The sequence below is a fragment of the Tursiops truncatus genome, chromosome 3 (genome assembly GCF_011762595.2).
Source record: "Tursiops truncatus isolate mTurTru1 chromosome 3, mTurTru1.mat.Y, whole genome shotgun sequence".
Lineage (NCBI taxonomy): Eukaryota > Metazoa > Chordata > Mammalia > Artiodactyla > Delphinidae > Tursiops > Tursiops truncatus.
The window spans coordinates 192,714-207,285 of record NC_047036.1 but is presented as its reverse complement, the minus strand read 5'-3'; the positions used below and the strand labels follow the sequence as shown (position 1 = coordinate 207,285).

The 14,572-nt window shown below is 53.7% G+C and overlaps 1 protein-coding gene across 3 annotated transcripts in view; it reads right to left on the bottom strand.

Annotated features, from left to right (window-relative positions):
• AHRR (aryl hydrocarbon receptor repressor) overlaps positions 1-11,213 on the bottom strand; it is a 73,120-nt gene extending 61,907 nt beyond the window's left edge. Inside the window, exons 1-2 of one of the 3 annotated variants that reach the window (XM_019951072.3) lie at positions 11,088-11,213; positions 2,171-2,243 (exon numbers count right to left, since the gene is read on the bottom strand). In XM_019951072.3, coding sequence (XP_019806631.2) covers positions 2,171-2,232 — 62 coding nt within the window. In that variant the 5' untranslated portion in view covers positions 2,233-2,243; positions 11,088-11,213. Of the gene's footprint in view, positions 1-2,165; positions 2,244-9,852; positions 10,135-11,087 lie in introns of those variants that run through there. The other 2 variants (XM_033852721.2, XM_033852722.2) reach the window with 2 other exon arrangements.
• Between the last annotated feature and the right edge of the window lie 3,359 nt (positions 11,214-14,572).

The following is a 14,572-nucleotide window of genomic DNA, read 5'->3' as shown; positions in this document are numbered from 1 at the left end:
GCAGGGGACACGGATTCGTGCCCCGGCCCGGGAAGATCCCACATGCCGCGGAGTGGCTGGGCCCATGAGCCATGGCCGCTGGGCCTGCGCGTCCGGAGCCTGTGCTCCGCAACGGGAGAGGCCACAACAGTGAGAGGCCCGCGTACCGCAAAAAAAAAAAAAAAAAAAAAAAAAAAAAAAAAAAAAAAACCATAAACAATACAATAGAAAAATTATCAAAAGTTGTCAACACAGACAGTTCACAGAAAAAGAAATACAGTGGCTGCTACGCCTCACGTATGAGAAGGACACGCAAATTCACCAAAGTCTGAGGCACACCGTGTGCCCGGTAGGGCACGCCTCCAGTGCTGGCCAGTTTGGCGACACCTATGAAATCACAAATGCCACACTCTTGGCCTGGGCAATCCCACCTGCAAGAATGCATATGCCTGTTGGGTCTGGCCTTGATTTACCTGCTGCTGTCCACAGATCCTGGCAGAAGGCGTGAGCCTCCACGGTCAAGGACAGGAAACTCACTGCTCACAGCATGGCAGGCAGCGCGAGCCTCTGTATGCATCACTGAGCCCAAGTCTGTGAGGGTGACGCAGAAGGGGCCAGGCAGGGGCTGCGGGCGCAGGGTTTGTCAAAGCCGAGCAATCCACCACTTTCACAGTAAACAGTTAACAAGCCTGCTCGGGCCCGCGAGGGAACGGCCAGCACACAGCCACGGCGGTGCCTCTCCGACGACGAGCACGAGTCCAACGCCAGGCACGAAGGCTCTCAGCACAGCGGCGCCTGTAAGCCAGTCGGAACGGACGCTGGCGGAGGGCTGGTGACGACACATCACGGCACGCCCCGCACAGCTGAACAAGGAATCCATGAGGAGCAATGTCGAAGGTGCACGGCCGTGGCCCCTTGTGCACAGAGGCAAGGAGCTCCTGTGCTGCACACCGTGCTTGCTGATTTGTGCGTTACTGCTCCCAGCCCCCCAGATCCCGGTGTACACAGCCCCCCAGATCCCGGTGTACACAGCCCCCCAGATCCCGGTGTGCACAGCCCCCCAGATCCCAGTGTACACAGCTGCCTCTCCAGGTACTTCTTTCCTTATTTAAGGTGACAAATGTTCTCACCAGAACAAATGAGCTCAGGACATAGGCCCCCCGCATCACCTCCTTCTAGTGCATAGCTCTGCCCCCCACACCTGCCCCCTCTCACCTGCAGACCAGGCTGAACACTTCCCCCAGCACCCTGGCTCCATCCCAAGGCCCACAGTGGCCACACAAGTGACTCAGGTGACAACCAGTTTCCAAAGTCCAGCCTCACCAGCCTTTGACACCCATCCTTGGGACTGGAGGTGCCCGCATTCCTGTCGACCTCTCATGGGGTCCTGCAGCCCCTGGCGGCCCGGAGGGTGGCCTGGGTCCCAGAAACCCAGATCCCCACATAGACACTACTGCAGGTGCACACACACACACACACACACACACACACCCAGACAGGGCTGTGTTACCCACATAAAGCTACATCACACATTCACACATCTGTATTACACACACACAGAGGCTCACACACACACACACACACACACACACACACACACACACACACACACAGCCCCAGCCACAGTGGACACACCGCAGGACCTGGCCCAGGACGGACGCAGCCCTGGGCTCTAGGAGCCACTCTCTGCAGACCAGTTCCATGACTGCAGGCCACCCGCTTCATGGCCCCGAGCCCCACTGGCCAGCCACGGCGAGGTGGGGGATGTGAGCGTGGTGCTGTGTCCCGGGGCTGTGCCTGGGGTTCCCTGCCCCCACCCCACTCCGCCTCCCGGACGCCCCAGGCCGAGCCCCAGCCTCCTTTCGCTTGGGGTGAAGCCCAGAGGCACTGTGGTGCACGCAGCCAAGGACGAGGACGGGTCTTACCAGGGCGGGGGAGGGGCGCCCTGGGCCAGACCTCAGCGTCCAGTCGGGGCTGGGAAGGCGGCCCAGGGTCCCACCTGCGCTCCCGAGCACCAAGAGTGTCCCCTGCCCGGCCCCCGCTGGTCCTGCGGGTCCCTGCACCCTCAGTAAGGTTTGACCGAAACCTCGCCTCACTCACTTTGTTTCTAAAATGCACTTTTTTCAATGAACACACAAAAGCCTCCCCTCCATCGGTAGCAGTCAGCAAAACCAGAAGACAGATACTTTACTGTTTCTGAACGGGCTTCCTTCTTTTCCTCCCGGCATACAGGCACTCCCCCGGCGGAATCATCGTCTTGGGCCCTAAGGAAAAAGGGGCATCAATTTGGTCACACTGAAGAGACCCCAGTGCCCCCATACCCCCCAAACCACCGAGGCGGCGAGAGCAGCAGCGGAGGCCCGGCGCGCTGTCCTCCCCCAGCGCTGGCTGAGCGAGATGCCCGAGGGCATGTCTGGCACGGGGGTGGGGTGCGGGGGTGAACCGTCCCCTCCTCAGCCCAAGGTTGAAGCCGGCTCATGACGTCTCCCCTTCGATGGGCCGCCTTGCGGCCGCCAGCCTAGCCAGAGGACGCAGTCCTGTCACCACACTCGTGAGACAGCCCTGTGCCGGGAAAGCTTCCGGCAGGTAAACACCCTGAGGCGTCAGAAAACAGGAGCACTCCGCAGTGGGCACCGAGGACCGTGTGCTGGGTCAGGGCGCGGGCAGGCAGGCTATCCCAGTGCCGCCTGCGGCCACGCTGCCCCTCCCACTCCTCCCCTACGGCCTGTATTTCTAGGCACACAGGCTTCCTCTCTTCTACTAAAATCTCTCTCCACTCCACAGTGCTGGACTTCCACTTTGGCCACTAACTCACGGCCGCACTGAGCCCAGCTGGCCATGCCTGCTGGCCTCCACCAGCAGTGTGGACACTGCAGTCGGTGTCTGTGCCCTGAGGCTGGTCAGCTCGCCCATCACCTCAGGGAGCGCATCAGAATCTTGATTTTCCCGTGCAGTGAGGATGTCTGAGCCGTCACAAACATCCTGCAGACCGGTGACCCCTCCACACCAGGCTCTGGGCCAGCTGACCCAGAGAGGAGGTTAGGAGCCCTCCCCTGGCCTCAAGTGTGTACTACCTGGAAGAGGAAGCAGAGTCAAACACACGACTTCCACCCTGTCCAGAAAGTGCAGCGAAAATACTGGAAACATGTCCTGGATCCACTTTAAGTCTAAGAAACACACTTTGACTACTGACATAAGTAGGTAAAGTAAATGGATCATAAAAGATACACTAATCAAAAGTACAGCTGGAGTAGCAGTGTGAGTACCAGACAGAGCAGACTTCAGACAAAGGAATATTACCAGGGGCAAAGCGGGATGTTATAAAAGAATAAAGGCGCCAGTTTCCCAAGAAGACGTAGCAATGCTAAATGAGAATGCATCACCACAGCTTTGAAATACAGGAAGCAAAAACTGAAAAGATAATTCATTAGTAACTTCAACATTCCTCTCTGAGTAATCAATAGAGCAAACAAACAGAAAATCACAAAGGAAAGAGAATATCCAAACAACAGATGTAGACTAATTGAAATATAGAGACTACTCCAGCCAACAGCAGCAGAATACACGTTCTTCGTACATGGAACATTCATCAAGATAGACCATATTCTTGAACTTAGAACAATCCTCAACAAACTTAAAAGAATAAAAATACAAAGTATGTTCTCTAACAATAATGGAATTAAACTAGAAAGATATATGGAAAATTCCCAACTATCTGGTAAGCAACCCATTTCTAAATAACCATGGGTCAAAGAGAAAGTCTCAAAGAAATTTAGACGTATTTTGAACTGAATGAAAATGAACATACAGCATATCAAACTCTGTGGGATACAGACGAGCAGTACTTTGACAGACACTGATAACATTAAATGTTTACGTTAGAAAAAAATTAAACGTTTCAAATAAGTAATCCAAGCTTCCACTTTAAGTAATCAGAAGAAGAGAAAACAAGTCCAAATCAAGCAGAAAGGTGGAAATAATAAAGAGGAAAAATCGATGAAACTTAAAATGGAAATACAGAAAAATCAACGAAACCAAGAGTTGGTTCTTTGAAAAGATCAACAAAATTGATAAACTTCTTGCCAGACTGATCAAGAAATAGAGAAGATATGAATTACTAGTATCATGAATAAAAGAAGGGACATCACTACAGACCCCACAGACATTAGAAGGAAAATAAGAGAACACCGCCATGAACTTAGCTGTGTGCCCACCAAATTCATATGTTCAAGCCCTAATCCCCCATTTGACTGTATTGCAGATGGATCTTTAAGGAGGTGATTAAGGTGAAATGAGGTCATATAGGTGGAACCCTGATCTGATGGAAGTGTTGCCCTTATAAGAAGCAGAAGAGAGAGGAGAGCTCTGTCTTCACCGTGTGCAAGCCAAGAAGAGCACACTCTCATCAGAAACCAATCAGCGGGCACCTTGATCTTGGGCTTCCCAGCCTCCAGAACTGTGAGAACCAATCCGCGGCACCTTGATCTTGGGCTTCCCAGCCTCCAGAACTGTGAGAAGTAGATTTTCATTGCTTTCAGGTGTTGGTTAAGCCACCCAGTCTGTGGTATTTTGTTACGGCAGCCCAGGCAGACTAAAATAATATCTCCACAAATTTAGATGAAACAATTAAACAATTTAGTTGAAATGGACCAATTTCTTGAGTGACATACACTACCAAGCTCACTCAAGAAAAAACAGATAACCTGTTTAGCCCTGTATTTATTCCAACAACAACAAACAAAAGCAAAGGCCCAGATGGATTCACTGGTAAATTCTACCGATTTAAGGAAGAAATAATACCAATTGTTTGCAGAAAACCAAAAATTAAATTAAAAATTGCCAACTCACTTACAAGTTCAGCGTTACCCTGATACCAAAACCAAAGACATTTTGAGAAAACGACGGTCAAAAATCCCTCATGAACATAGGCACAAAAATCTTCAATTAGATGTTAGCAAACGGGATCCAACAATATATAAAGAGCACAACACATCACAAATGGGGTTTGCTCAAGGAATTCAAGCCTGATTCGCCATCCAGAAATTGACCAGTATAATTCACTTTATTAATAGATAAAAGAAAAAGATATACGGTCACCTCAACATACATAAAGTGCATTTGACAAAATCCAAATCCATGCATAATAATAAAAAAAACCTCTCATCAAACTAGGAATAGAAAGGAACTTAATTAACCTGATAAAGGACATCTACCAAAAAAACCTACAGCTGACATCACACCTAACAGTGAAAGACTGTATACATCCCCAGAGATCACGAATAAGACAAAGATGTCCTCTATCACCATTCCCCTTAATGTTCACAGACAACAGGATGGTACATACAGAAAATTCCAAAATTTGGCTAAGACAAATCTTTTATAACTTATAATAATTGAGTCCAGCAAGGTCACAGGGAAAACGGACAATATAAAAAAGTCAATTGTGTTTCTATACACTAGCCATGAACAACTGGAATACACATTTTTTAAGAACCATACCGTTTACAACAGCACCAAAATAAAAATTAAATATTTAGGTATTTCAATAGGTTGAATATGTGTAACTGGGGCCCTAAAGAACAGGAGAGTAATAGAGGTGACAGAAAACATTTAAGTAATAATAGCAGAAATTTGTCCAAACAATGAAAACTATAAACCTACAGATTCAAGACGTCAATGAACCCCAAGCACAAGAAACAGGAAGAAAACTACACCAGGCACATCATAATCAAATGACTCATAACCAGAGATAAATAGAATAATCTTAAACGCCACCAGAGAAAATAGCATTGGGTACAAAGAAACAGAGATAGTATGGCAGCAGATGTCTCCTGAGGAACGTGTACCCGAGGGGACAGCGGAGCAGCATCTTTAAAGCACTGCAAGAGAAAACCTGAAACAAGAATTCTAAACCCTGTGAAAATATCTTTCAAAAATTAAGGCTAAATGAAGACTTTTTCAGACATAAAAAGCTGAAAGAATTCATTGCCAGCTGACCCACACTATAAGAAATGTGAAAGAGTGTCTTCAGGCCAAAGGAAAATGATACCAGATGGTAACGGGGATCCACAAAATGGAACAGAAAGCACAGGAAGTGGTAACTGCATGGGTAAGAATGCAAGGCTCCTTCCTACTATCTAACTATCTCTAAAAAATAATTGACTGTTTCAACAACAATGACAACAATGTGTTGTGGGGTTTATAACCTATGCAGATGTCAAGGTTTGGCAACCACAGCACGAAGGCCAGGAATGGGAGGTGGTGGCACGCCACTGGGAAGCGGTGTATCGGTTCCCGTCGGGCTTGCTCTGCGCGGATGGGCTGGACCCTTCGAGCTTTTCTCCTCTGTAGCGAGCGCAGAGTGAGGGGCTACTGGGTCCCGTGCGTCCCCCGTGTCTTCTTGTTCCTGCCCACCTCTTACGGAGGCTGGGAAGCCCAGCGAAACATCTCCGCCAGCCCAGAGCCTGAACCCCTACATACAGGCAAGCCCTCTCGGCACCCCCGCAGCCCTGAGTACCCTTCCGAGCTCTCCTGCTGTTGTTAATACTTCTTTATATGAATTAAAGTCTCTCAATTCAAACAAAAAATTAAGTAAAAAACATAAAAAGCTGATTTTTAAAGTTCACACGTTTTAGAGATACATGCTAACACCTGTGAAAGGATGACACATCAGCGATTTGTTTCTGTGTGATGTGCAGAGCAGGGTGGGGTTTACATGACACTGAATCAGCCAATATTGACAGCTGACCATCTATGATACTCGATGAATAAATTGGACTCATTATAAAATTCTCTCCACTTTTGTAAAAGATTTGAAAATTTTCATAATAAAAAGGTTTTTAAAAAGCATTGAGGGCTTCCCTGGTGGCGCAGTAGTTAAGAATCCCAATCCCCTGCCAAGGCAGGGGACACAGGTTAGAGCCCTGGTCTGGGAAGATCCCACGTGCTGCAGAGCAACTAAGCCCGTGCGCCACAGCCACTGAGCCTGTGCTCTAGGGCCCGTGAGGCACAGCTACTGAGCCCACGTGCCACAACTACTGAAGCCCATGCACCTAGAGCCCATGCTCTGCAATGAGAGAAGCCACCCCAATGAGAAGGCCACGCACCGCAATGAAGAGTAGTCCCCGCCCACTGCAACTAGAGAAAGCCCACATGCAGCAATGAAGACCCAACGCAGCCAAAACTAAATAAATAAAATTTTTAAAAAAGCATTGAAAAAAGAGAAATGTGGCACAAGAATAAACATAATGTGGTCAACTGATTTTCAACAAAGCCATTCAATGGGGAAAGAACAGTCTCTTCACCAAAAGGTGCTGGCACAAATGGACATCCAATACCAAAGAGTGAAGCTGGACCCCTACCTCACACCCTTTACAAAAATTAACCAAAGTTAGTTAAAGACCTAAGTGTAGGAGCTACAAGAAAACATAGGGCTCTATCTTCACGACCTTACATTTGCCAATGGATTCTTAGATACGTCACCAAAAGCACAGGAAGAAAAGAAAAACGAGATAAATTGAACCCCATCAAAATTGAAAACTTGGGCTTCAAAGGACACTATCAAGAAAGTGAAGAGACAACTCACGGATGGGAGAAAATATTTGCAAATCATGTATCTGATAAAGGTCTGGTATACAAACTACACAAAGAACTCTTAAAACTCAACAACAAAAAGACAAACAACCTAATTAAAAATGAGCAAAGGACTTGAATAGACCTTTCTCCCCCAAAAAACATACAAATGGTTAACAAGCACATGAGAAGATGCTCAACATCATTAGTCACTAAGGAAATGTAAATCAAACCCACAATGAGATACCACTTCATACCCACGACAATGGCCATAATATTTTTTTAAAAAAAGAAAAAAAAAAGGAAAATATCAAGGGTTGGTGAGATTGTGGAGAAACTGGGACCCTTGTGCCGTGCTGGTGGGGATGAAAAATGGCACAGCTCCTGTAGAAAACAGTTTAGTCTTTCCTCAAAAAGTTAAACATAGGGTCACTACACGACCCAGCAATTCCACTCCTACGTATATGCCCGAGAGAACTGAAAACATATGTTCAAGCACAATCTGGCACACAAATACTCACAGCATCTTTACTCACAAGAGCCAAAAAGCAGAAGCAACCTAAATGCCCATCGACTGATGAATGGATAAACAAAATGTGGTCCATCCACACAGGGGACTATTACTCAGCCATAGGAAGGAACGAAGCCCTGATGCCCCTACAACACACGTGAAGCTTGAAAACACCATGCTATGTGAAAACGAAGGCAGACCCAGAAGGACACATATTGATTGCATTTATATGGAATGTCCAGAACAGGCAAACCCACAGAGACAGAAAGTAGGTGAATGGTTGCCAGGGGCTGGAGGAAAAAGGAATGGGGAGTGACTGCTTAAAGGGTATAGAGTTTCCGTTCGGGATGAAGAAAATGTTTTGGAATTAGAGGTGGTAGTTGCACAACTGTGGCAATATACTCAATAAATACCACTGAACCTTAAATTTTTATATGGTTAATTTTATGTAGTGTGAATTTCACCTCACTAAAAACAAAGAACACAAATTTGTATATAAATATAAATTAAATGTCTGGAGTGGCAGGAGAGAACCGTGCAGCGGGACTAGGAGCGCCTGTGGGGCATTGTGAGAGCAGAGGCAGGGATGGGCGGCAGCTGCGGGGCCTTGGGGGTCAAATGCTGGTTTTTAAGCTGCGGCGGATGACGCGGCAGAGGAGACAGGAGAGCTCTGGAGAGATGGGCTGGGGTGGGTGGGCGCGGATAGGGCCCCGGTGGCCGCAGGCTGGAGCAGGAATGGGCGGACGGATGCTTCGGAAGGGTCCAGCCTTCTAGTCTCTGCCTGAGCCACGGCCACCAGGCCTGCGCTTCTCTGGGAAGCTGGACCCCGGCGGGCAAGGTCATCCCATCTGAGCTGCAGGAGAGGCCGGAGCCGGACCCAGGCCTGGCCCCAGCCTGGGGGGAAACCGGTCAGGGATGCTTCCCCACACACGAGAGGGGCCGGACGCCCCTCAAGATCAAAGGTGAGGAGGCTGGCTGACCTGCCCCAGCCCCAGGAGGCCCATCCCAGCACCACCGTTCCCTGAGTGAGTCCGAGCTCAGAGCAGGGGTGGTGCGGGCTGGAGGCGACAGGGAAGACGAGCAGGGGTCGGAGGCACTTTGCGGGGCAGAGCTGGCCCCTCACTTTCCTCCAGCCAAGACCCCCTCCCCACAGCAGGAGCCGAGACGGGGTCCAGGCTCCTGGGTGCGGGCCCTCCCCAGCCGCGCACGTGGCCTGCCAGCTGGCCCACAAGGCCCGTCCTCCCTGGTGGAAGGGGCCTAAAAACACGGGCTATGGCGAAAAGCACCAGGGCAGATAAACACCCTCCAGGTACCCCTTCGGGGGTGGGGGAGAAATCAAGGGGGCCAGCCGCTGTCCCCTGGAAGAGCCGTGGCTTGGGGTCCAGTTCCTGCCAATTCCTGCCCTAGGAATCCTAAATATCGGCTCCATTTTACTAAATACTGTGCACTTTCCTCAAAAAGATGAAGCCCTCATTGGACTGGACCAAACTCCCCACAGAAATGCGCCACTGAGACAGCACGAGGGCCAGCCCCCCAGAAGCTCTGAGCCGACTGTGTTTCTCAGAGAAATCTGAACTTTTATGAGAACCTTTTATGGTAAAAATAATGGCTGACCATTTCAGAAATACACGTAAGCATAAAACAAACATAAAAGATCGTCCCACGCCACGTGGCGGTGCCCTCAGCTCCCGCCCAGCATGTGAGCCCCGTCCACAGGGCCGCACCGCCCTGGGACTGAACTGAGAGGGAAACAACGCACGCGGTCGGGGCCCAGACTGCCCGGTATCCACCTGGAAGGCATCATCCGCAAACAGGGAGCCTGCAGCCACGGCTGCTGGAGGCGGCACAGCCCCCGTCAGGGCCACACTGCCCACCGGCTGCTCGGCTGCCCACGAGCGGGTCCTGAGGCCTCCACTGGGACTGGGCGTGGGCCCAGGAGGCTGACAGAAGCCAGGCTCTAGGCCCTGATGGCGGACGCTGGGTGGAGGCCAGCCGGTCAGAAGCCCGCCTCTGCCAGAGGCCCCTGGAGAGTGTCCTGGGTGGGCTGGGCTGCTGACCAGGCCGGGAGAAGTCCCGTTCACCACTGTTGAGTGCCCAGAGCAAGGGGGCAGATGCCCAGGGCACACACTCGCTCAGCCCCTCTGCGCCCGGCCCCTCGAGGACCGGAGCCTGTGGCTGGTCACACAGAGGCCCCGCGTGAGTCACAGGGCGGCCACAGCTGGAGACCCACTGGATGCTTCCAAGGGGGGCTGGCAGACCAACCAGGAAGCAGACGAGGAGCCCAAGGGCAAACTGCCCAAGGCCTCTGACCTCTGACCCTGGCTAGTCACCTGCCCTGTGGGCAGCCCCCTCCCCGAGGGGGGGGAGTCACAGCAGCAACACCGGGTCCCTGAAGCGTTGAGGGCCTGTGCCTCTCACAAAGTGTCCACAATCTGGGATTTTCCACCTCTCAAAATAAGACTTTAGGGAAAAAAACTTTCTTGGTGCCACTAACTGAAACCCAGTGAATTCCTGGAACACGCGCCTTCCGCCCTTCCAGAGTGTGTGAACCAAGGCTGGCGCTCCTGGCCCCGAAGGAGGGGGCTGAGCTGTGCACCCCCAGCTCCGGGACCTCCTGGCTGGGGGCCTCCCCTCACCAGCTGCCCTGGAGAGGGCTCAGGAGTCCAATTCAAAGTCCCCCCCGCCCCCCAGCATCTGCCCAAAACAGTTCCGAAGGAAGCTGTGCCCAGAGCAAAGGGCAGTTAGCCCAGCTCCCCCAGCGCGGGGGTCGGGCGCTCCCGGGCCGGGAAACTGAGGGACCGCAAGCAGTGAAAGCGGACTGGCTTTCCTCAAAAGCGCTGTTTTTAGTTTTAGGTGAGAAGCTGCCCGTTGGACCCCAGGGCCTGGCGACGTGAGGATGGGGTGAGTGGGGTTGGAGGGGAGAGGGGGATGGGGGGGCCGAGGGTGCGGGAGCCTTGGGAAGATGGCCCTGCGCTAGGGTCTCCCTCGCGGAGTTGGACCTGCGGAGCACGTCCAGCGCACTTACCCGACCGGCGGGGCGCGGAGGTTCAAGCGCGCCCGCGGGAGGTGTCCGCGGGGACAGGGAGCTGTGGCTGCGCGGCTGCCGGCGCTCGCATCTCGGGGACCAGGCGGAGGCTGTGGCCGCGGAAGGACAGCCCCACCCCGGCACGCGAGCCGCCCCGCCCCGGAGACGACCGAGCCCGGGAGGCGGCAGGGGGCGCGCGCGCGCATCTCCGGCCGGCCAATGGTCCCCGGGTCTGTGTGCACCACGGTGGGGTCCTGCCCTGCGCCCCTCGCGTCCCCGTGGTCCCCGGGATCTCTGTGCACCACGGTGGGGTCCCGCCCTGCGCCCCCCCGTCCCCGTGGTCCTCCGGATCTGTGTGCGCCACGGTGGGGTCGCGCTCTGCGCCTCTCGTGTCCTCGTGGTCTACCCAAGGGTCTGTCGGCTCCAGGGTGCCTGTGCCCCTCGAGGCCCCCGTGCTCCCCGCGGGAGCCCCAGACCCTCTGTTCCTCGCCCGCAGTCGCGCTCCCCCTTCCACCTGCGCCCGCGGAGGCCGAGCGCGCACCTGCCGGCGGGGCGGAGGTGCGGGGCCCAGACTGCCCTAGCGGCTGGGTCCCGGCGCCCGGATCCGAATGTGTAACGTGAGCGTAGCAGGTCCTGCTCCGCCTGCTCCAATTAGGTTGTTGCTAAAATCAAAGGGTTTTACAGTTTTAAAGTATTAATGTAATACTTTTAACCCTGCACCTTCCTGGAGCCGCAGGGCAGCTCGTGGAAGTCTCATCCCGACATTTCTGATTCGAAGGAGCCAGGCTGCCAGCGGGGCCCTTCCCACCCCTCCGGCGGTTCCTTCCCCCTCCTCCACGCGGACCATCTGGCCCCTCCCCTCCTCCGTCCTGGAGGACACGTCCAGACTTCGAAAGCTCCCCTTCCCTCACTGGGCCCGGACTGTGTGTCTGGTCCCGGAGCGCCCCGGGACACACCGTGAGCCTGGCCTCACATCCTGGGCTTTCTGCCCCAAGGTCTGAGGGGCCCCCCCGGAAACCTCGCCCGACTGCTGCCACCATCCTTGCCCCGGCGGGGGTGGTGTGGGGGCTTGTATTGCCCCCTCATGTCCAGTCCCTTTGCGTTCCCCAGGCAGCCCCTCAGCACCAACCATGTCCCCACCCAAGCCCCACCGCCCACCGCCACCGCAGCCAGCCCTGTGGGGTCTCCAGCGCTCGCTCGCACCCCACAGTCAGTCGCAGCCAAGGGAGTCATTCCTGGCACCTGCCCGGCTCTGAGCAAAATCCCGCCCCCACCCAAGCCCCAGCTACCTTCCCCAGCCTCACAGACCAGCGTGTGTGCCTCAGGACCTTTGCACTTGCTCCCACTCTGAGAAAGCTCTTTTCCAGATACTCGCAGGGCTAACTCTCTGATCCTGTGTTCTCAGAGAGGATATCCACCTCAGTCAAAGGCCACCGCTGTCCATCTCTCCCTGTTCTGCCTTTTGTAGGGCATATTCCTGCCTGAAATTACAGCAGGTGTTTCTTTGCTCCTGTGTCTAACAGGTAAACTCACCAGGTCTGTTCTGTTCACCTCTATCCAAGGAAGAGCAGGGCTTCTACTGCAGAACAGGGGCTCAAAAGTGTCAGCTGAGTGAATGATCTTGTATTATTTTTTGACCTGGAACAACATGCATCTGTATTGCTGTATTTTTTAAGTAGTTAAAATCAGCAGTTGCACCTTGATCCAATTTTTGTAAAGTGCATTATGCACAGAAAAAAATCTGGGTGAATAACTCAGGTTATAGGCGAACTTTAATTTTTTACTTTTTAAAAATTTCCACCGTTCCTGACCATTTTGCAAGAAGCATGGCGTGCTTTTGTACCATTTTGTCGGTTTTCTTTCTTTTTGCTAAAAAAAATAAGTAAGCATGTGTATGACGTTGGAAAGGCATATCTTGGAGTGGCAGAGGTAAGGTGGGTCCACCCTGTCAAGTCCAGGCCTGTAGGGGAACCCTCAGACCCAGGAATTTGGGCAGAGACACCTGGGTGGGTGCCCCGAGGATCTGAAGCTTTGTAGTCAGAGCCTGCGTCCCCTGCATGGGAAGACAGAGCCCACGTGTCTCAGAGGACCCGTTCTAGCCTGTTGCCTAGGCATCAGTCACCTCCACCCACCCAGTCCCATCGGGAACCAGCCTGAGCGAGACGCCTCTTTGCTTCTTGCTGCCACTTCCGGGGGCAGGACAACGGCAGGTGAGGCTGCACAGCCCGAGGTGCAGGAGAAACCCGTGTCCACTCCCCCTCCTTCCCTCCAACCCACCTTGGCTGTGCCTGTCCCCGAAGCCTGTAGTCTCCGTAGACCTGGGGGCAGTCACTGGGACTGGACACGAAAAGGATGACCCTTGCCTGTGAAGCCCCCTTTGTGGGAGACCTTGGGTGTTGTTCCCACCAGAACGCGGGTGACTCCAGGCCCCCCAGGCAGCATTCCCACGAGGTCAGCTGGACACGACTTCCCCCTGAACTTCCTGTTCACACAGATCCTGCAGACACACACAACAGTTTGCAGAGTACGCCTGGGCGTCCCCTATTTTCTTCTCCACCGTGACCACCCTGACCCACCCCCGCACCGCAGTGTTTCCCCTTTGGGGCTGCAGCTCGGGAGGCCTTCTCGGAACCTCCCTCCTCTCTGCACTCGGGACCTCCAACTGCAAGTAGGCTCCGTGTTGCTGCGTCCTCCCACTCCGCCCAAACTTCCGACCAGCTGGGGACAAATTCCTCTTTCCTGGATCGTTTGTCCTCCCAGGGTGGGAGGGTGGCTGACACCTGGCAGGAAAGAGGGCTTGGAAAAGAGACAACACCGAAGGTGCCCCCTGGCCCTCAACTGCCCACGCTGTGTCTCCACGGCTGTGTCTCAGACGTGGCCGTCCTGGGAGCTCAGTGATGTGACAGCTACACGAGCTTAATGGCCATCTGGCTCTGCCCGCCTGTCCCCCCCAGACACACCAGCCGAGGGGTGTGCTGTCACCCTGCAGGTGCCGGGCGCAGGTGTCAGGCCGCACGGTTCCCCGGGGGGACAGCTGTGTTGCTCGGGCAGTCCTTGTTCTGGTCTGTGCTTTCTCTCCCCCACCTCACTTCGCCTGCAAGCCAGAGAAAGATCTGGAGCATTTTGTCAAGAGCCGCTGCTGCCCTTGTCTCTGTGGGCCGTCCCTTGAGGGCCCCTCCCGTTGTGTGCACAGCCAAGCAGGGCTTCCCACTCCTGGGAAGGCTGCCATCATACAAGGTCTGTCAGCTTGGGGAGCCCGCCTGGCCTGCAGCAGGGTGGGGGCAGGGAGGTGCAGGACGAGGCCGCCAGGTGAGGGTGGCCGACATGCACCTGCACCCTTGAATCTGCAGGAGTGTCCGTGGGAGGCCCAGGGTCCCCGCCTGCAGGTGGAGAGGGGCCCAGCAGCGGGGGCTCCAGGTGCCTCCCCAGAGGCTCACTCCCAGGAGGCCCCAGGACAGAGGTCCCAGGAAAGGGCAGGGGCCACC